This window comes from Equus quagga, chromosome 18 (assembly GCF_021613505.1).
Source record: "Equus quagga isolate Etosha38 chromosome 18, UCLA_HA_Equagga_1.0, whole genome shotgun sequence".
Lineage (NCBI taxonomy): Eukaryota > Metazoa > Chordata > Mammalia > Perissodactyla > Equidae > Equus > Equus quagga.
The window spans coordinates 43,485,655-43,508,466 of NC_060284.1; the positions used below are offsets into that span (position 1 = coordinate 43,485,655).

Sequence of the window (22,812 nt, forward strand, 5' to 3'; positions counted from 1 at the left end):
CAGAGGTAGCCTCTAGGCATTGGGGAGAAGTCTTGTCCCCTTATCCGCTTCCCTCCCTCTTGGAGCTGCTGATGTTTCTGGGGGCCCCCTCAGCTCAGCAACATGCTTTCATAGTTGAACATCTATGTTGTGCCAAGACACGGTCCCACTTGACTATGAAGACAGCTGAAGCCAAAGAAGGGGCCTCATAAGTGAGTTTGGGACCCATGTGGGCGAGTCCACCCAAGGTTAGGGCTGATGTGATCATCTTCAGCTCCCCACCCCACAACCTCAAGCCCATATGTAGAAATAAACACAGGGCCAGAGTCACACCCAGGCCTAAGCACACGGGGGAGTCTGGGAGAGACTGCCAGAGCTTGCAGACCGCTGCCCAGCATCAGGGTGGAGCTGGGCTGGGAGGAGGTAGAAGAGTGGTCCAAGGAAAGGGGCCTTGCCAGGAATGAGCCTGGGCCCACTCCTCTCTCACCTGCCCCTCTCAGGGAAGCTCAGCATGGAGTCCGCTGCTTTTTAAGAAAATAGAAAGGAAGACTGGAGCCTCCTGGATTGAAAGAAGGGAAGGGGAAGGATCAGCTTGTTGGCAGAGAGGGATATGGCCAGTGTGCTGGCCCTGCTTGATCTCTGTATTCAGCCCTCTCCCACTCCCATCCAACTCCAGTCCATCCCCCACTTTCCACCTCCCCCCAAGGGTGAGCACCTTCTCCCCTGCATGACCAGGACCATCCCCTTTACCTATTTGAACTCCTCTCCTCCTCCCTAGCTCACTGCTCCAGCTCACTGGCCCCCTTGTTGGCTTCTGCACACCAGCCCACTCCCACCTTAGGGTCTCTGTCCTGGGTGTTCCCTCTGCTTGGGATGCTTTTCACCAAGAATCTGCCTGGCTTGTTTCCTTGCCTCCTTCAAGTCTTTACTTGAATGTCACCTTAATGAGGCCAACCCTGATCATTCTAGTTACAACTCTATTTTTTCCCACTGTACATATCACTTTCTAACTTATTACATGTTTTACTTATGATGTTTACTGTTTATTGTTTGTCTTCTCCCAATAGAAGATAAACTCCATGAGGGCAGAAATTGTTTTGTTTTGCTTTGTTCACTGATATGTCTTCAGTGGCTAGCACAGTCTGGCACATGGTAGGGAATAAATAGATATTCATCGAATGAATGAATGCATTCTGCCCTGTGCCACAGAAAGTGAGATAAAGAGGTGGGAGGTGGGGAGAGGGTATAAAGGTCCCTCTGAGCCCTTCTCCTCCACCTCTGCCTCTGGGACTTCTGCAGCCTCTCAGCAGCCAGCTGTGCCCTGTCCGATCACACTCGGGCGTCTCTAACACCACCCCCACCCCTCTCCACCTTCTCGGCCCCCAAACAAGAACTGGCAATGAGTTAGGGGTTGAGGGGGGTGGGCAGTGTCCAGCGCGTTTACACCAGGGCTTTATAGTTTAGATAAATCACAAGGAGAGGCACGAAAGACACCTGAGAACGAGGGGCTAGACGGGAGAAACTGAGGCTGGAGAAGGGGTTGGGGCTAGACCCCAGACGAACTCTCGAAAGTAGAAGAACCAGGGTTTGAAAACGAGTTTTTACGGCTCAGTACAAGGCCACTCTGCCCCAAGAGGCTCTACCTGCCAACCTGGGAGGTGTCGGGGGAAAGGAGGGGAGTCACTTTCAGCAGTCAGCACCTCCCTACCCCTTTGCGATTTACTTCTCCCCCAGGCGGTGGGTGGGGGTGGGGTGGATGGGGGAGGAGGTGAGGGAACTGTGGGGAGCAGGAAGGGTGGAAAGGCGAAGGAGAGAAATGGCTCTGGGGCTTCCATTCTCTCAGCAGGACCCCCACCCTGGCCTCTGGTTCGGGAAAGCCGCCCAGCTGTTTCTGATTCTCTCATACTCGCAGCCCCGCCCGAGGGGGTGGAGGACCGAGGCACCAGGGAAGCCAGGAGAGACTTAAGTTCTGCTGAGCCCGGGCGGTAAAGGGCGGGGAGTCCGCCTCCGGTCCGCAGGTGTGCCCCTCCGCTTCGGCCATCGATTGCGGATTGGATGCTTGCAGGAGGAAAGCATCGGGGCCGGGAAGGTCGGCCGGAGCCAGGTCTAAACGTTGGGGTGGGGGTGCAATGGGCAGTGGGTCGGAGGAACCAAGGGCAACGGGCCCTTGATGAGAGAAGCCCCTGCCTGAAGCCGGCTGCCCATGGCGCCCCCGTGGGCAGCGCTGAAAAGGAAGTTAAGATTCTCCCGCAACTTCCCCTAGCAGAGATTCTACCCCTTTCACAGAAGCGCAAGAAAGGAGAGAGGACCTGAGGAAATGAGTGCGTCCTCTGCGGATTTGCTCCAGTGTCACTGTAGGTGAGGACAGGGGGAAGCGTCTGCAGCGCCCCCGCCCTGCACGCTCCTGGCCATCACCACGGAAGTTGGGTTTTGAATGAAGGGCGCTAGGACCCGGTGGCGCGGCGTCGGCAGGGACTGGGCGCTCGGGGCGCTGAAGGGCGCCGCGGCGCCCCGTCGCGAAGCGCTCGAGCAGGTGGGGGCGCAGCGCGGGGCTGCGCCGGAGCGCAGAGGGGCGGAGGCGGCCGCCACACCTAGGGCGCCCCGGAGCGCCCGGGGCTGGCGCGGGCGGAGCCGCCCGGAGGGCCGCGCGTGTCCCCGGCCTCGGCCCCGCCCCGCGCCGTCCAATGAGAGCCCGCGGCCAGAGGGGCTGTCCGCACACTCTGCCCGCAGCCCCACTCCGCGCCGCCGACCCCCTGACACCGCACCCCGCACCCCGCACCCGGGCAGCGCGCCCCAGACCCCGAGCTCCGCGCGCCGTCGTCGGCTTCCGGACGCCGCTCCCTGCGCCCCTCTCCGGGACCCTGCGCCCCGGTTCCTGGACTCCAGGTGCCCCTAGTTCCCCAGGCGCCGGCGAGCCCTATGGCCCCCCAAGGGGGTGAAGTAGGAGCAGCCTGAGTACCCGCAGCCGGTGCCCCGTCCACGCCCCCACCCCCCCGGGGCCGCGCGGCGGGAGTCTTCGGGGAGCTATGCTGAGGCCGAGTGGTGCGGAGGAAGCCGCGCAGCTCCCCCCTCGGCGCGTCCGCGCCCCTGTCCCCGCGCCGGCGCCCAGACCCGCAGCCCCCGACGGTTCTCCGGCTTCGCCCCGCCTGAGTCTTGCCTGTCTTCTGCTGTTGCTGCTGCTGACTCTGCCGGCCCGCGTAGACACATCCTGGTGGTGAGTGCGGTTCTCCGGGTTGGGAGGGTGAGGCGCTGGGTCAGAGAGGCCAGAAGCGCCCGGAGGGAATGTACAGCTCCCGGCACCGGCTGCTCAGCCGGTTGTCGCTTCGACGGAGTTAGGCGATCCAGGCAGGACTGTCACTGAAGATACAGAGTGGCGGGGGTAGGGGAGAGGCGGGTATGGGGCGCAGCGCCTTCCCCGCCCGGTGAGGTGGGCGCTGGGTATTTGGAGCAAGGACACCCGGTGGTCGAAGATTCCCAGACCCTCATATGCTGTGCTCAATCCTCTTAGGGCAAAAGCTACCTTCTGAGTTTCTCTCAGGGTGGAGTTAGGGAACCAGTCACCCATCTGGGGCTTTCGGTGGCCGTCCCTTAGGACCCCCTGATCGCCTAAGATGTGGAGAAAGGGGCCGCTGGCACGGGCGGCTGAGGCTCCTGCGAGTCTACCCTACCCGGTAACGAAGTAAGCCTTTGGTGAGGCAGCAGCACCCAGCTCGAGGTTTAGAACTGGAACCCAGGCAGAAACTCCCACAATTAAAACAAACAAAACACTTGGGTTTGCATGATTTAGGCATTTGTCTTCAGCCTCTGCTTTGAAGATGTTACTTCGAACCTTGCTATCTCCCTCCCCTCTTCCTTCTTTTTCTTCCCCAGATGACCCCATCTCCAAGAACTAGAGGCTTCTGGAGTCCCAAAGTCTTAGGAGACCCTCTCCTCAGATTTCTTGCAGGCCTTAGACTCCAGACGCTTCATAAGAGGGCAGATGATGCAAAAAGCATTAAAAATCCACTGGGTATCTTCTTTTCTGAATTCCCCCTTCCTTCAAGCCCTGGATGGCACTCATCTTTTTCTCTCGGGAGAAAGAGCTGCTTTCCCCCACCCCCACCGTCTCGGGGGCAGAGCACCCAGAGAGTTGGACTGAGAAAAGACTCAGTCTTCTCATCTTTCTTTCACCCCTCAATCAAACTGGCCTCTTGGACTGGGCTATTGCCCCTCTCTGTTCAAGCAGTGCCCCCCTTCCTTTCCTTACTCTGCCCCTCCCCCTCTCTATCCCCCACCAAATGTGCTCTCTTCTCCCCTCGCACCCTGTGGCTTTTCTTCTCTTCACTTGGAATCTTGGCTGGAAGGGTGAGGGGTAGCCGGCTGAGGGGCCAGCAAGCTTGGGCTGCAGATTCCTATCATTTCAAGATGCGTTTCTCTCCATATCCCCCCTCTCCCCCCCATTTTTCCTGTTTCAGAAAAATCTCTCTTTTGGATCTTTTTTATCTCTGCAGTGTTGGGGAAGGCAAAGAGGGGGGTTCTGGATGGGGAAGCAGGGAGGCCCATATCTTACATCTGGCTTGAAACATTCCTTTAGAAAGGGAAAGGGAAGAAGGGGGACAAGGAGCAAAGCCTTTCAAAGTTCAGAGTGAGATCAAAGCCACCCTTTACCTACAAGGGCTCAGTTTGGCTAGGGACTTGCATCTTCAGTGGCCCTGTAGAGAGAAGATGAAGTGACCACTGCACATTCTTATCCATCCCTGATGGCAGTTTGCTTTTAGGGGCTCTTGATTGCTTCTTACCAGTTCAGGAGGCAGTCTTGGGGACCACTTGGTGTTTAGGTGAGGAAGTGTCACTCTGGTAATTTCAGCATCCTGGTAGACCCAACTGGGGTTCTTCCTAGTCTCCATTTTGTCCCCTTGATTGCTCTTTCTCCCTTTTCCTTTCTCCCTCTACTACTCTCGCCCCACGTGGTTCATATTAAAGATTTTGGAAAAACTCCTGAGTGGAAGATCTAGTGAGGGAGGCAGGCGGGTGATACAGAGGGATTCAGCAGTCCCTGTGAAATGGAGGAAGGCAGCAAAAGGACCAGGATGGGGAGTGAATGCAGAGGTGATCTCAGTCTCCTTGCCTCACACCTCTCATAGCTGCAGCCCCTAGATGCCTGCCTCAGTGGTCATCACTTCTGGGATAAAGTGGAAAGCTGCTTTCTAAAGGCAGGTCAGGCTCCCAAGGTGATTCTCTCTCTTTCCCTTAGGAAAAAACCCACCAAGATTGATATTCTGTACAACCCCTGGAAGAGATGCCTGTTGACTGTGTGTGTGTCTGTGTCCCACTCCGGAGCAGAAGGTCATCACTGTCACCAGCTAACAGTCTCATCTTCCTCACAGCCCTTCCCCTTACTGACAACCATGCCTTCCCTTTCCCTATCTTTAACTGGAAGGAAATGGATCCTTTCTTTGTAATCTATACTCAAGAGAACAACAAATAGGGGGCTCCTTGCATGTGCTTCCCTTTCCGTTTTGCATTCTGCAGGGGATTGGATGTAGGGAATCACAAAAGCAGGACTGTATGCATGGATTCACAAAGGGAGAGTGACAGAGTGGTAACATAACATTAGCATTATTGTTCCTAACCACAGCTGCCATTTAATGAGCCCTTACTAAGTTCCAGACGCTGTGGCTAGGCACCTTATGAGCATCATCTTCTTCAATCCCCAATAATCTAGTGAGTTGGATACTATTATTATCCCCATTTTACACATGAAGAAAGTGAGGGATAGGAGGGGAGTGGTAAGAAACTCAAGTTCACACCAATTTTGGAGCCAGATTGGTCTACTCCTGGCACTGTGTGGCTCTCTCGCCCTTGGAATGAAAATGAGCTTGGACTTTGGTGTCAGATGTCCTTGGTTCACCAGGTTGTCTTCCACCTAGTTCTGATCGACAGAGCTGGACGTTATCACTTAATCTCCTGGAACTTCAGTTTCTTCACCTGTAAAATGGAGATCTCCCACTTTCTCATAGGATTTTTGTGTAGAAAAATGTTTTGTGAACTGTAAAGTACCATATAAATGATGATGTATTGAGAGATGAAGGGAGGGTAATAGTTTTATCCTTGAGTTCAAAGCCCTTGATGGGCTGGGCTGAATCATGTACTAGGGGCTGTAAAAGAAAGGGGGGAAATAAAAAAAGGATCCCTGGCCTCATTAAAAAAAAACAAACAAACATAAAACATCTACAAATAGGCTGGCAATATCAACAGAAATAAAGCTATAACTGAAATGAAGTTTATGGCTGGCTAGGGGGAGAAGGAAATTGGGGGTAAATCAGAGTGGTTAGGTGTTTATTCAACAAAAAGTTATTAAGTACCTACTATGTGCCAGACACTGTTCTAGGTACTGGGGATATTAAAGTGAAGAAAGCAGACAAAAAACCCATGCCTTCATGGAGCAGTGTGTCTGAATCACCTGGGGATGCTGGTAAAATGTAGATTCTGATTCAGTAGGCCTGGGAGGGGCTCTGAGGCTCTGCATTTCTAACAGGTCCCAAGGCACTGCCAATACTGCTGTTCTGGGGACCACAATTTGAATAGTAAGGGGCTAGAGTAGGGTATGAGTCACTTTGTCAAAGGAAGGGATATGAAACAGGCACAAGCAGGTGAAGAGAGCATTCTGGGGCAGGAAGCTGGGAAGGAAGTGAAAACTTCTGGAGGGGAAAACAGATCTAGAGAGCCAGGAGCATCTCATCCCTTCTACCAGCCCATGAGCTGGAGATGCTTTAAATATATTTGTGCCCCTCACAGCTGAGCTCCAGGCTTGGCACATGGCAGGCATTTTGCAGGCATGTGTTGAGTTGAGAGGGGGATGGGCTGGGCTCAGGCTCAGTTTTTTTGGAGGCCCCTAAACTGACTACAAGGGGCTGACCACTGATCAGCAGGCAAGCACCCTGCTCTGCAGAATCTTGACGCAGCTATTTAGCGGGATAAGAGTGGTAGTAGAGAAACTTAATTATCACCCCATCTTAGATACTGAACAGATGTTCCCACGCTCAGTGAGGATGTAATAAGAAGGACCAATGTGGGCCGCAGCAGAATGGATTTAAGTCAGACCACAGGAAGAACTTTTTGCCAGAGTTTGGCCTGCTCCACTCCAGACTGTCTCATGAGGGCTGGATTACTGGTCTCCCATTCCCATCCAACCCCCCTCTTTCCAAGCCCCAGTTAAAAAAACAAATACCCATTGCCTAAAGCAGTACTCGGGGCTGAACTGGGGAAGCAGAACGGTGGTGAGACAGGGACAAGCTCCAACTCCAACGGTCTTGATTCCCCAAACAAAGCACCACGGCAGTGGGTGTAACTCCAGGCTGTGCGTCAGGCAGCCCTTTCCGGCCTGGCCCAGCCCAGGGTGTTTATTTTGTTTGTTCCTGGAAGCTGTTGCTCTGATGGACACTGCTGGGGACGCTGATTCCATGGGATTTGTTAGTGGCAGGCCAGCCCTCTTACCCCTCCCCTGGGACAGATGGGCCCCATCAGCCCTGCTGAGTTCCAGAAGAGGCAAGCATCAGCCCTCCTTGTGTTTATTTGAGTTGGTGTCACCAGTGGTGATCTAGTCTGTGGGTGAGGGCCGAGTGTACAAATGCTGGGGGTATGGGGGGAGGGGTGGGGGGCGTAGAGTCTGGGGCAGTCCAGCTTTTCCACTCTCTCCACTGGCCACCCTCCCTTCTCCTCACCCACTTCTAGACCTATTTTGGGGCCTTTCCAAAACCACAGGCTCATTCACAGCACAAATCAAATCTTTTCTGTCTGTAGCAGCAACTGCCCTCCTTGGCCCCCACCTGTTCAGAAAAAGGGAGAGAAGGTATCCTTTTGATGTATTAGGACAGGAGAATAGAGAATTCCTAGCAAATCAAGGAAGGTACTGGGTTTTGGAGAGATAGAAAGGGAGTGAGAATTAGGGGAAGGAGTCAGATCTCATTTGGGGGCCTTGTGGGGAGAAAAGGTGGTGATGCACGCCTGTTTTCACTTTGAAATGTTCTTCCTGAGGCTTGTGGTGGAGTCCAGGGCTAAGAGTGTTTGAATGAAGAGAAAATATTGCCTTGAGAAATTTGAGAATGACTCTAACAACCCACCTATCTTTTAGTAGGCCACTTCAATTGATCTTCTTATATTTGCTCGTATTGGGCAGCCTGGGAAGTGGAATATAGGGAGTGTCACCTGGTTGCTTTATCTTGGCCTTTGGCTACCTACTGCAAACAGCTTTCTGCCCATGCAGGTCCATAAAGGACATCATGCCCCATAGGTTGGGGAGGATGATTTTGAAAGACTCATTAGTTAAGAAAGCCTCCAGGGCCTGGAAATAAAGGGTATGGGGAGGAGAGTTTGGGGTGGGGTCTTCCTCCCCAGACCTCAGAACTGGGATTGAGGATTTTTAGCTACATGGGTCCAACTAGAGCTGTAAACACTACTCAAAATTGCCCACTATGTCTCTTCCCACTGGCCCCTCCCTGTCTCTATCCTTCTTCCCCCAAACCATGTCTTCATGGACCAGCCATGCAGGACATGCCTTTTATATGCGGTGTAAGAGTGTTGTCTCAGACTCTCATTTTGTTAGTTTATTTTTGTGTGAGGCTCTTAATGTTTATTAAATAAACAGGCAATGGGTTTGTGTGACAAGCCCACAGCTTCTGTGTACGTGACACATGCCTGGCCTGCGTTCTGGGAGTGTGTGTCACTTTGGCATTTGGCTGAGGAACTGGTGATGGTGGGAGACCATTCAATTACTCTCTCTGCAACTGCATAACTATTTCTCCAGAGCTTGTGGGGAACAGTTCTACCCATTGGCCTCAGGGAATGTGGGTTGGGGGAAAGAGAAGGAACCTCTCCAAGGTCTGAATGCCAAACCTTACCCCTCCTTATTCCCCTCCTGATGCAGAAAAGGGGCCAGGAAGCTCTGACAGAGACATCTCCACCTTGCAGGTACATCGGGGCACTGGGGGCCCGAGTGATCTGTGACAATATCCCTGGTCTGGTGAGCCGGCAGCGGCAGCTGTGCCAGCGTTACCCAGACATCATGCGCTCAGTGGGCGAGGGGGCCCGAGAATGGATCCGAGAGTGTCAACACCAGTTCCGCCACCACCGCTGGAACTGCACCACGCTGGACCGGGACCACACTGTCTTTGGCCGTGTCATGCTCAGAAGTAGGGGCGTCTTCCACCCTGCCCCAGCTCCTTCCCTTTCTATGCTTGGGGTGGTGAGTGGTAGGGTAGGCATGATCCCCTCTCCCTTCTCTACACACTACTTCATAATCAGAGAAACAGTTATGAGCAGAGCCCAGGGTACAGTTGGGAGCAGATCCTCAGTACTTTAGATATATAGGCAGGGGCCCCTCTAATCCTGGTGTTCTGGGATGATGGGACAGAGGAACAGAATTTCCTAGTACCTCCATCTTTCTTCCTCTTTCCCTTCCCTCCCCAACCCCCAGCCTGCAAGTTTCCATGCACTGTAAGTCTGAGAAATAGGAATGGCTGCTCTGTTCTTACCAACACCATCACTACCCTCACCCTCACACTCCCAACACTCCAGTAATGGGAGCAAGGGATAAACAGAAAGGTGATATGTAAATATTTGGAGAGTCAGCAGCTTGGCTCCAGCTCAGCAAAAAATCTAAGTAGAGCTAGATAGTAAACTAGGAGAAAGAGAATGAGATGGGAATCTGGAGGTGTCAGGGGAACAGGAGTGATGATTCATCAATCCCTGAGAGCAGAGAGGGAAGGAAGTGGGCAGGAGAAAGTAGCATGTCTCTTCAAACAGGCTGACCCCTGGGCTGGGGTCTCCGCTGTAGGGGAACTGTCCAACAGAGTGGGCCTGAAAAGGCCTGGAATTTGGACGAAGGCAGGCTTAGCTGAGTCAGGGTTGGTGCTCAGTGGGAGGGGATGATTCACTGTGAAACTTTTCAATGGATGGACCCAGGGAGTTTGAAAGGAAGCAAGAGTACAGGTCAGCTCAAGAGGTCAGATGTACAAAGAAGTGGATAGAGAGTAGTGAGGGCTGAGGGGAAAGGTCAGATACTCTGGGGAATGCTCTTGGAAGAGAAGGGCATCTTCAAGAAAGGGAGCAGGGGTTGCTCTGGGAGAGAAGAGGAGAAGAGAGGAGGTTACAAGTCAGAGGTTGTGTGGGCTGAAGAAGGGAACAGACATGGGCCTTCCTGAAACACCCTTCCTCCTTTCTCTCTCTAGGTAGCCGGGAGGCAGCATTTGTATATGCCATCTCATCAGCAGGGGTGGTCCACGCTATCACTCGAGCCTGTAGCCAGGGTGAACTAAGTGTGTGCAGCTGTGACCCCTACACCCGTGGCCGACACCACGACCAACGTGGGGACTTTGACTGGGGTGGCTGTAGTGACAACATCCACTATGGTGTTCGCTTTGCCAAGGCCTTCGTGGATGCCAAGGAGAAGAGGCTTAAGGATGCTCGGGCCCTCATGAACTTGCATAACAACCGCTGTGGTCGCACGGTTAGTACTCACATCTGTGTGTGTACATTCATATTTGCTGGGGGTGACCAGTATGTGTGATCATGAACCAAATGTGAAGGTGGAAGTGCTGAAGCCTTGTGGATCGCTTCCAAAAGTCCAAACCTCCTGGACAGGAGCAGTAAATGCAAGGGAGCTTGGGAATGCCTAGGTTCAGCCAGGTGCATAAAGAGTCTTCACATAGGTGGAAAGTAGGGAAAGGTGGAGAAAAGAGGGGAAATAACTTTTTAAGAAGGAAAAGAACCCCCTCCATCAAGACCGAGGAGCATAAGAATTTGTTCTAGTCAGTTCACTGGTATTTGAGCACCTCCTATGTGCCTAGTCTGTGCTTGAAAATGACGTGCTACAAAAGTAGAAGACATGGTACCTTAAACACTAAAACACACGAAAACTAGAGGATGTGCCAGCACGCTGTAGTCATGAACAGAATCCTGTGGCTCTAAAGTTCAAGTGGGCTCCCATTGAAAAGGAAAGCCCTGTTGGTCCAGGAGGGTTTCCTGGAAGAAGAGGTTCTTGAATTTGATCAAGAAGAATGGGTGGGATCTGATTGAGGAGAGAACAACCAGTGGCTCCACTAGTCAGCCAGGGCCTAGTGCCTGGTCCAGCAGACTTCAGAGCACTCATGTTTTTAGTCCTAGGAAGGACTAAAAAGTGCCCTGACTGGCTGCCTTTCCCTTACCTGCCTCCCTATCTCTCAGGCTGTGCGGCGGTTTCTGAAGCTGGAGTGTAAGTGCCATGGCGTGAGTGGCTCCTGTACTCTGCGCACCTGCTGGCGTGCACTCTCAGACTTCCGCCGCACAGGTGATTACCTACGGCGGCGTTATGATGGGGCTGTGCAGGTGACAGCCACGCAGGATGGTGCCAACTTCACAGCAGCCCGCCAAGGCTATCGCCGTGCCACCAGGACTGACCTTGTCTACTTTGACAACTCCCCAGACTACTGTGTCTTGGACAAGGCTGCAGGTGAGTAAGGAAAGCAGGAAAGGTAGGGATATGGAGCCCCAGTTCTTAGTGCAGGCACCCCTGGTTAATCATGGTCTGTTCAGCCTCAGGATTTAGGGGAGGGGATGCCGTGGGAGGAGTTAGTCTCCTCCCGACATGAAAACCTTGTAATGAGATTGTTGATTTATGCCTCAATCCGCCAGGCCCAATACTGCACAAGCAGAGAGGAGAGGTCATCTATTCACTCCTGTATATCCCTAGCATCTGGGATCTGAGTAGGTACAACTCAGTGAATGTCTAAATGAATCACCCATCTTCAGTACCACACAATGTGTGGGCTACACAGAAGCATCAGATGCAGCCCCAAGTCTTTGGCACTTTACAATCTAAGAAAATGAGATGTAACAAGTAGACAATGCAACTGTAAAAGAGAGATGACTGGAGAAATCAAGGACAGTTTATTTGAAAATGTGGAATTTAAGCTGTTTCTTGAAGTGTGGGGATTATCTGGATAACTAGAGAGAAGAACAGGCAGATATTCTCTACACACAAACAGAGTGTTGATGGGAAAGCACATGATCTGTTCCAGGAACAGAGAACAGATTAATCTGACTGAGCGAAGGTTTTGAGTAAGGGAGATTAAAGGTAGAAAGGTTGGGAACAGACCATGAATGACTGAAAGGCTTTATCCAGCTGCTGCCATTGAAGATTCTAAAGTGGAGTTGGGGAAGCAAGGAAAGAGGAGATCCCTACCAAAGGCTAACCATTGGCAGAAAGCAGCAAATCGTTGTTTCTCGGTCTGTTCCAGATATTTGTGGTGGAATTCTTGGGGATGCTGGCAGGTCATATGGTATTCTCCCAAAAGAGTGGAAGTTACCAGCTTGGCTCATATTTCAGGTTTAGACAGGTTAAACTAGGAACAACGTGCAATGCAACAGAACTGCTCCTCTCCTGGTGACTGTTGTGGACTCCCAAGCTCTTCTCTGCAGACTCAGCAGTCAGGACTTGGTGAGGTGGAGCCAAAAAACCTCAGTTGTCTTCGGTACTGTTTGTTTTCATCCATCACTGTCATTCCTGGAGAGTCAGGTGGCTCAGAGCAAAACTGGGCACAGAAACAGGGTGGAGCTCCACTCAAGTAACAGAGAAAGTAGTTTGTGTACTTTGAAGGGTGCTAGGATAAAAAAGGTTAAGAGAGCCCTTCTGATCCTCCTAGTGATTTCCTGCCACTAGGTATGTTTTTTTCCCACGTGGTATAATTTAGAGGGCTACTCTCCAAATGCTTGGAAATAATTCCATTACATCCAAGATGTAAGCCTATGCTACCATACCTAAAATGCACCTTTGGGGAAGGATCTTTGGAGTTAGGAGGGAGGATGAGTCACCTGTGTGTTGGTTTTTCTCAGAGGCATAAAATTAGGTCTCATAAAAACCAAAGTGGTATAAGTCGTCCCAGAAGGGAGTATGGAGCCAGGAATTTTCTCCAAAGCAGTACTGTCCAGTTGAACTTTGTGATGATAGAAATGTTCTACATCTGTGCTCTCCAGTACGGTAGCCACTTAGCCACATGGGATTACTGAGTATTTGAAATATACCTAGTGTGACCAAGGAACTAAGTTTTAAATTTTATTTAATTTTAATTAATTAAAGTCTAAATGACCACATGTGGCTAGTGGCTACCACATTGGACAGCTCAACTCCAGAGTGTGGAAGAGGCTTTTGGTGCACAAGAGAAGGACTTAAGACCCAGCATTTGGAGTTAGGAGAAGAACACATATAGAAGACCTAGTCAGCCCATACTCTTAGAGCAGTGGTCTCCTAATATTTTGCATTATATATTCCTATCATTAAAAAAAAATTGAGGGGCTGGCCCGGTGGTGTAGAGGTTAAGTTCATGCGTTCCACTTTGGCAGAACCCAGGGTTTGCAGTTTCAGATCCTAGGCGCAGACCTAGCACCGCTCATCAAACCACGCTGCAGCAGCATCCCAAATAAAACAGAGGAAGATTGGCACAGATGTTAGCTCAGAGCCAATCTTCCTCACACACACACACACACAAAAACATTGAGCATGTACCTCCAATATATGTATATTTACTTATAAATTATATCTATGTTCCATTGTACTAATATGTACATTATACAACATACACACAAGATAGATATTTTAAATTGATGAGATATAAAAATATAGAAGTTCTAGCATTTTCTTCCCATGCCCCAGTGGAATATGAAGACTACTGCTATAGAAATCAGTTAACCTATTCCCCTTCTTCAACCCCCAGGCTACTCACTTTCCCATCTCTGGGAAAGGGTTGGAGTAGATACTCTCTTAGGATCCATCCCATCCAAAATGCTATGATTTTATGATCTGTTGGCAGAATCTCTTTTGCTAAAATCAGTCAGAATGAGGTCCTGAGCATTCTCTATGCAAGGGGAAAACATCATCCTCACCTCTCAGAGTCCCCACTGTAAAGGGTAAGGCATGGGGTATTTTTTAGGAATTCCCCAAGGGTATGCCTCCAGCCAGTCACGCTAATCAGTTGACCTCAGTTGAACAGAGATTATAGATATAACAATTCACTGAGCTAGATGCTATTATTATGCCTATTTTCATATGAGAAAACTAAAGCCCAGAGAGATTAACTAATTTGCTAAATCACACAGCTAAGAAGTGGCAAAACTGGGATTTAAACCTAGACAATCTGATGTCAGTCCATGTTTTTCATGGCCATGCTATACTACTACCCTGCACAGTACCACTTAATGAAATACAAACTAAGGACCAAAATACTAACAAATGGTAGCAGGATTAGAGTTGTGGCAAGACTTCTTAGAAAAGAGAAATTATAGGCTGTTTTTTTCCTTCAACTTTTTATTCTGGAAAATTTCAAACATAAATAGAGAGCCCTCACCCAGCTTTAACAATTATGAATACTTTAAGGCTAGGTTTTGAAGGGGATATGGAGATGTCTATCGGCAGGGCAGGCACTGCAGGTGAAGTCCATGGTCTTTGGGGTGCTTTGAGGGTGGGGAAAAAACCAGTCTGGTGCAGAGGACAGGGAGGAGATGATCATTTTGGCTAGTGGGTATATTTTCAGGAAAAGGGATTCTTTATGGTTTCCTTATGAGGATGTGGGTAAGGGAACCCAGAGCAGCTGAAGTAAGAGGTAACTTGGTTCTCACTCTCTCTTCCCCAACCCAGGTTCCCTAGGCACTGCAGGCCGTGTCTGCAGCAAGACATCCAAAGGGACAGATGGTTGTGAAATCATGTGTTGCGGCCGAGGGTACGACACAACTCGAGTTACCCGAGTCACCCAGTGTGAGTGCAAATTCCACTGGTGCTGTGCTGTGCGGTGCAAGGAGTGCAGAAACACTGTGGACGTCCATACTTGCAAGGCCCCCAAGAAGGCAGAGTGGCTGGACCAGACCTGAACATATAGATACCTCACTCATCCCTCCACTTCAAATCTCCTGACTCAAAAAAGCACAAGATCTTTGCATGCACACCTTCCTCCACCCTCAACCCTGGGCTGCTACAGCTTCTATTTAAGGACTTGGAGAGTGATCCAGAGGGACTCTCCTGTCCTGGCTGGTTCCTTAGCCCTGGGAAGGAGTTGACAGGGGATGTAAGAAACTGAGCAGCTCCCTGACTCCCCCCTCTGGAGGTTGGAAGGGAGAGTGAAAGAGGTAGGGGTCTTCAGAGTGATATGAGTTGCACTAAAGCACATGGTCAAGGCTCATTTTTCCTTTCCCTTGCACTGGCTTCCTGAGACTTCTGTGTGCAAGAGGAAGGGTACTTGGAGAGAGCTTCTTTCTGTTCCTGCTTGGTTGAGGGTAGATGGGACAGAGATGAAACCACATATCTCTTCCCTGGGTCAGTTTGAGCAGACTGCCTGGTACCCCAAAAGAAACTCTCAGGCTACGACATTCTTGCATTATCCGGAGCCTGGGATTGCTAGACCAGGGTTAGCTATAGTGGACAAAGTTCCATTCACATGTTCATATGTTTATAAACTGCTGTGTTTTGTAGGAGAAAAAATTATATAACTACATAAACATACATTCTCTTCCAGTCTCTCTCTCCTTTTCAATCTATATCAGACAGCACTGCCTTTTTTGTTCACTTGCTGCCTGTTCAAACTGAGTGGCATAGGCAGTGGTTCCCATGCCTAACAGATCATTAGAAGATCCTGGTACACTCCTGAGAGAAAGTAATTTAGTAAGTCTACCTAGGCCTTGGGATTCTATTTTTTTTTAATTTTCCACACATTCTGTTGGTCAGCCAGGTCTGGGAAACACTGAGGAAAAACTGTGCGACTCATGGAGGGTGGGAGAGGGTAGCAGGCCTGATCTCAAGGGCCCACATGAGGCCTCAGTGTATACCAGGCAGTTAGGGCTCTCTGGCTTTAGCAGTTTTTAGGAGCCTTTGAAGCCAGGAGCGGGAGCCAGGGGCTACAAAGGGAAGGAGAGCTGGGGCTTGGGGCCAAAGTGGTAAACAGTTTAGAATGCAGTCTTTCCTCATTTATTCAACACATCTTTATTTAGTGACTCTCTATGTTCAGGTGGTTATTATTGTTCACTCACATTTGGCTCAAATAGGGGAGTTCCTTCGATGCTACTCGCCACTGTCTAACTGAGCTTGCAGCAGTGGAGCCTCCAGAGATAGTGGCCTTTGTAAGCTAGAGAGTAGGTAGGACACAGAGTCCCCAATACCATGATGTCCTACTTTTATGTGACTTGGACAGTGGTTATCTCTTGCCTGTTGATATATTAAAGGAGCAGAGTAATAGAAATTTGCAGCTCTGACAGACCTGGGTTAAAATCACAGCTGTGCCACTTAACAGTTTTTGATATTTTGAGCAAGATACCCAAATTCTCTGAGCCTTTATCTTCCCATCTGTAAAATGAGGGCATGAACCCAACTCAGATATTGAGTTTTAATTATGCCCCAAACTCTAGCCAACAGACACTGTTACCAAAGCCCCTAACTGGTCTGGGCCATCATGACTTCTCTTGGAACTTTCAATTCAGGACTATAAAGTATTAACAGCAGGCTGTAGATTAAGGGGCCGACACAAGGAATTCTGAATATAGCCCGCCCCCCTCCTTTCCCAAGTTCCTCTCCAACATCCCTTGAGGTCCTCACATGTTTGTGGGGCAGCTTCACTCTGCATAGGCAGCAGAAGCATGGGGGAGCCATAGCTCTGGGCCATGGGGGCAGATTTATTTGGATGATAGGACTAATATTTGTATAACCTGCTGAGACCTGTGTGGGAGAGTTTAGGGTGGTTTTTCTTTTGGTGAGGGGGTTTGCTCCAGTTTCACATCCATTAACACAAAACATGAGCTAGTCAGGGCCCTTGTGGTCTGTGGTGAGGGGATTCCTGTGGAGAAATGGGACTGAGTGAGTCAGGCCAAGGGAATGTCTTCCTTGCAGAGTGGAGTCAACTGGATAACTGATGAGCCAATGGTAGGATTAGGGAGGGGGAAATGGGAGGGGAAGAGAAGAGCTTCTGACAGCTTGAGCTGGATTAAGAGGAGGAAAGCTCTGGGGTAGTGGGAAGGTAAGGGGGTCAAAGTCAGTCTGAACTCAAGAATAGAGTTGAATGAATTTACAACAGGGTGCTGTCTTGTATGCTGGGCCACTGGGAAGAGTGTCAGGTCCCAGTTAGCCTCTGCTCTCACAAGAACATCCAAGTTACCACGTAAGTGATAGCATAGGCCTTCCATGGGAAATCAATCAGAGTTAAATCTACCTGTGCTCTGTCATCTATTCTTTTTTTGGGTCTTACCCTGTGGAAGGAAGTGGGCCTCTTCTGGCATGTCATACTTTTCCCTGGGCTCTAGATTCTAGTTCATAAAGACCCAAGTTTTGCAATTTCCTGTAAATGGTTAAGAGAAGAGCAAGCTGTCCAGAGAATGAGAGGTTTGAAAAGTGAGGTGGACGGCGAGAGAGAAAAGGTCCATTTAAGCCCCACTACAGAGACTATGTGGCCCCAAGAAGGAATGATGGCCAAGCAATTAATTTTTCCTCTTAGTCCTTAGCTTGCCTCTGCATTCCGATTGGCTTTAGACAACTGGCACCCATTCTGCACTATACAAACAGAAACTAATTTATTTGGAACAAGCAGCAAAGCAAGAACTTTATTTGGTGCAGTTAGGGCTTCATTTAGTTCTGCGGCTACTCATTGCCTCTAATCTCCCCCTCTCGCATCCCTCCTCTATTCAATAGAGGTCTGTCCCTCAGATCAGCTGTCTCAGCCTCTCTCTCCTCTCTTCCACCCCTTCCTGTTGGTCTTCATTTTTTTTTAACTTTTAATATTTAGGTACAATGCCTGGCAGAAAGTGCCATTTGGATACAAAGTTAACTTAAAAGACATTATTTCTATCCCTTAAGGATCTTAGAGTCTTTTAGAGAGGGCACATGACTGAAGTACCTCGGCTGCACAGCCTGTAGCCAGTTTCTTTAATGTAAAAGTAAGAATACCAGCCTTAACCTAGGCCTGCAGTTAAGAGCCAACTTGTATTATCACTAGCTTTGAATAACAGCAGTAACCCATACTCTTCCTTAGAGTGATGCTGGAAAAATTAAATCAGAGACTTCAGATTATTTAAAAGAATCAAACATTGCCTGGCCTTGAAGGTCTGTTTGCAAAAAGTCTTGTAGGTCTTACTTATGACCACTCACTGCCTCATTTCTCTTCTTCCCTGTTGCAGAGAGAAATTTCTTCTCCTTTCTCTCATCTCTTTTAGCAAGAATATCAACCACTAAGTCCTTTGCCAAATTCTCAGACCCACTCAGGACATTGGTTTGTACAAGGCTTAATATAAGAGAGATAATCAAGATTTTTCTCCTCAGCTTTTCTGAGGTTTTATTTAAATGCCCTCAGTGGTCATAGGGCAGAAGCCCAAGGGAGGCCGCCATCGAGAGTATGTTTCTCATCCTTGAGAGGCAGTCAGTCTAGCTCCTACAGCCAAATTACAGCACCAGAGAACAATGTGATGCATTCCTGGGCAGGTCGGTGGGACCCTGGGCGCCTGGGCCTTGTGGAGAGAGGTGCCAGACACAGAGCTCTCCGTAAGCAATCCTGCAGAGCCGCCCCCTGGGTGCAGAAATGAAATACGGGAGAGCTTCACATTACACAGAGACCTGTAGCTCACACCTGGTTATTGATGGCCTTCGTGGAGGCCTCTGCCCCCACCCTCCACTTGGGAACTGCCTCCTACTACGGGGGTTGGGCATCTTTGAAGCAATGTTAGAAAACAAGAAAGAGATGCTTCCTTTTCCCTCTTTGCCCTCCCTGTCAGCCTACGCACAATCTTATGGATACTCACACACATGAGGTGCTCATATATGGACATACGTGTAGCTTCTCTCAGGCTGCATAAGAGTTCTAGTCATTCTCCCTCTCCCCAACAACAACAAAAAAAACTAGATTTCAATAAAATCCTTCAGAAATCATACCAACAACAGACTCAGTTATAACCAAGGAATATTAAAAAGTTACATTATCAACATGCAGGCAGCTGTTTGGTTTGGAGACTGATATTCCCCAGCAAGGTGGCAGGGGAAGGATGCAGAAAGGGCATAGAGAGAAGAGACAGTTACCACCCAGGCAAAGTGGCTGAGACCACAGAACTTCTGGCTGGTTCATGCTGGAGACAGTGTGATCTGTACCCTATGTGCTATGGATGATGGGGCATTTCCTACAACTGCATGACATATAATTACCAAGTCTGCTGCTCAGGACCTGTTGTTTTTAATTCATTAGGTTATAAAACAGGATAGCTTTGGGGTCTAGAGATGATCTCCACAAGAGAAAGCTTCTGGAGGGGAGCAAGCAGTGGCTTTACTGTAAATATTTCACAATTTCCGCATTGACCTGAACTTTCCCAGAAGCTGTTATTCTCTTTGAGTGATTGGCAGGTTTCAGGCAATAGCCAGTGAGGTGTCAGTAATATGCCTGTCCCTGACCCCAAAGGTCAAAGGGATAGAAGAAAGGGAGAGTTTTATAAGTGCATTTTTATACTTCCCATCCATGGCTTAAATGATCTCTGAGCATCTTTGTGGCTATTCCTCATTTACTTAGATGTTTTAGTCATCCTGGATTTGAGAAAACAAGGTAAGCATTCTCCCTTTGGCCCCCTAACTCTGAACTATCCTGGCTTAAAATCTGCGTGTGCTCACTTCCAATCTGCCTATGAGACTATGGATGGAGCAGCTGGACATGGGAGTTCTCTTTCTTTGACCAAAAGAAGCCAAAATCTGGTGACTTTACTTCAACACCACCAGCCCCTATAAGCAGGCCTGACCAAACAGAAAGGCTAAGCTGAGTGGCAAAAAAGGGAAGACAGTTTAATCCACGGCTGTCCATCCTATCTGACAACTTTCAAGGTGGGACTTCCCCAAGAATAACTGTGATGTTCATAAAAAGCTTTTTAATGTATATAATACTTTAGCACGTATGTAATTCTCACATCAACTCTGTGAGGTAGGAGTTATTCTCATTGTACAGGTGCCATTCAGAGAGGCTCAGTGATTTGTCCAGGGTCACATAGATACTGAGGGTCTCAGGCAGAACTCAAACTCAGGTTTCTGACTTTAAGTCCTGTGTGCTCTCCTCAAAGACGGAAGATGTCTAGGGCTGAGGCACCAGAGTGCCAGCACCTTCAGAACAGAAACTGACACACAATATTTTTGGAGAGTCTATCTGAGCAGACAAAAGGAACAGCATAGGCCTTCCCTGACCTCATCAACGAATCTCCTTTTTGTCATTTCTGCCACTATTACTGCCACCACCAAATGATCACTATACTAAGTAGTCCACGTTTAATCAACTCTGGCTCCTAGTTCTTTCTGTTCCTTTTTCTTCTTCAGATTAACACTTAAAAATTTGTTTGAATTTTATCTAGTTCTTTTAAAGTGATGCTGAATATGCAGACAGTGTAGAAGTAGTCACGAGAAGTTATGAGAGGAAATTATTGAGGCCTTGGGCTTTTAGAACATGTATTAGAATCTCTTTTGAGACTTCACTCTTTTTAAAAACGCTGTCAACCCCTGAGCTAGGAAAGTAAGAACAGGGAATAAGCATGCTAAAAAACCGTCCTATCCCAGGCCATATGCCTACTCACAGCCTAGTAAAGATTCTGGGACCTCTAGCCGAGACAATTTATCTACACCAAGGCAAAGAGGATCTACCCTGCAGAGAAACCCCTGCAAGAAGAGGCAGACAACAGATTTTCACTTGATCAAAAACTTTTGCGGCTCTCAACCCCTCCTCCACCCTCATTCAAAATCTGGACTTCTGTTTAGGTCCAAGACAGTGAGACAAAGCAGCTCCAAGAGATGATGTGTGCAGGGGGAACCCTTCCCTGTTCAACCCTGGAATGCATTCCGTTAGAGACAGCATAAGCCCTCACATACCCTACCTATCCCACTCCTGCACCCCAACTGTGAAGGCAGAAAGGAAAACTGCAGGAACACAATGTTCATCAATCATAGACCTGGGATGCTACAGCTCCCCGACCTGGGCCCCTACTTGAGCTAGGGGAAGACCACCTCATGAAAACACTCTACCTATAGTCAGTATTTCTTCCAGAGCAAACCTCACTTTTTCGGTCCATCGATCTTGGCTCTCACTGCTCTCCCTGCTTCCCACCCCCACTGCCTCCGCATGTGGGCTCAGAAGTCATCATCTAAAGAATTCCATTGCTCACCTCCTGCATAGCAGCACAGCCCCATGAGGCCGCACACCAGATGGAGGGGATAAAAGTACGAGGTCATGGCTTCTAGCAAGAGGCTTTTTCTTAAACTAACCCTGACTCCTGGAAAAGAGGCAGAGCAGGAGAGTGTCGGGTGAGCTGCTGACGACAGCAGCTTCATAGGTCTTGTGTAAAAAGGAAGGAAAAAGCTAACTTAGCTTTCAGTGGAAATTTCCCTACTCCCATCTCCAGGTCCACTACTGGTCTCACATCTACTTCTTGAAGGTGTCTGAATAGAATGCAGAGATTGTCAAACCAAAGGGTTAAATCCTTCCCAACTGTAGGGATCTATTCAGCAGGCTGCGACACACACACATGCCGAGGTGCAGGCCAAGCCCTAAACACATGCCCTGTTTCTCCAGGAATGTAACTATGAAGTCAAGGGAAAGGGTATGGAAGGTGGACTAGAACTCAGGGGAAAATGAAAAGGTTGTCAGCAGGCCTTCAAAATATTTGTGTATAATAAACAAAGACAAGAGGATGGAGGAGGAACATCATTCCTAGAATCACTATGCTTGTTGGGTGCCAATACACAGAAGCAACAATTACAAAACAACAAAACAGTTTATGTAACAGACTGAAAAACAGAAGTGTCAAAATAAAGAAATCAGGTAAATAAGTTTTTCGGGTTTTTTTTTAAAGATTGGCCCTGAGCTAACATCTGTTGCCAATCTTCCTCTTTTTTTTTTTTCTCCCCAAAGCCCCCCAGTATATAGTTGTATATCTTAGTTGTAGGTCCTTTCAGTTCTTCTATGTGGGATGCCGCCTCAGAATGGCTTAGATGAGTGGTGCTAGGTCCACATCAAGGATCCAAATTGGCGAACCCAGGGCCGCCGAAGTGGAGCACGGGAACTTAACCAATTAGCCATGGGGCCAGCCCCATGTGAATGAGTTTCATCAGGCTTTCTACAGGAGGTGACTTGTGAGTTTGAGTTTTAAAAGATAAAGTATGGACTGGTTGAGGGCGGTAGAGGAAGGCATTCTAAATAGAAGGAAACCAGTATGTGATGAAACTTAGAAACAAGAGAGTACAAGCAATATATAAGGAATTTCAAGCAAGTACATACTATATACACTGGAGAATACAAAGAAATTAGGATGCTGAGCTCAGGGCTTAAATAATGTGAGGTGACTGCATGTACCTAGACTGTCACACAGCATCTTGATCTATGTCAGTAAACACCAGGGCACCTATGGGGAAAGCATGAGGAAGAGCCCATCTGTTATAGATACAGGGACTAAAAGAGAGCTACACTGTAAAGCCCAGCAAAATGCTAAGTACCCTCAACTACAGCTCCCTATTGTTTGAGATTCTGGGCTAAACAAAAGATCAAATATCCTATCCAGAACTGTGATGCGTTAATGTAGGCTTACAGGCCCAGAACCTGGCATAAATCAAGCCAAACTCTTATGAAATTAGAACATAAAAAAGGAATAACTTAAAATAGAAAATCCACGTTTCTTTCCCTCACCTCCAATCTTAAAACTTGACTGGCCTCCTATATCCCGTTTGGCATAGGCGACTTTTGTGGCTAGCAAATTCATCATATCTGAGACCATAGTGAACAGGAGGAGAACTATGAAGGAGCTTTAGGGACTGCAAAACCAGTTCACTAATAAGTGAGG

General features: G+C 48.8%; 1 protein-coding gene across 1 annotated transcript; it reads left to right on the forward strand.

Annotated features, from left to right (window-relative positions):
* The first annotated feature begins 2,536 nt into the window (after nucleotides 1–2,536).
* Nucleotides 2,537–21,857, forward strand: WNT2B (Wnt family member 2B). Its single transcript, XM_046645865.1, has 5 exons — nucleotides 2,537–3,193; nucleotides 8,929–9,149; nucleotides 10,188–10,465; nucleotides 11,182–11,446; nucleotides 14,627–21,857. The coding sequence occupies exons 1-5, from the start codon at nucleotides 3,006–3,008 to the stop codon at nucleotides 14,854–14,856; spliced, it is 1,182 nt and encodes a 393-aa protein (XP_046501821.1). The 5' UTR covers nucleotides 2,537–3,005; the 3' UTR covers nucleotides 14,857–21,857.
* The last annotated feature ends 955 nt before the right edge of the window (nucleotides 21,858–22,812 follow it).

Excerpts from the sequence above, each read along its gene's own strand:
- WNT2B (XM_046645865.1), top strand. The coding sequence starts at position 3,006 with ATGCTGAGGCCGAGTGGTGCGGAGGAAGCCGCGCAGCTCCCCCCTCGG. Across the intron at positions 3,194-8,928 it reads CGCGTAGACACATCCTGGTG|GTACATCGGGGCACTGGGGG; the intron begins GTGAGTGCGGTT and ends TCCACCTTGCAG. Across the intron at positions 9,150-10,187 it reads TGGCCGTGTCATGCTCAGAA|GTAGCCGGGAGGCAGCATTT; the intron begins GTAGGGGCGTCT and ends TTCTCTCTCTAG.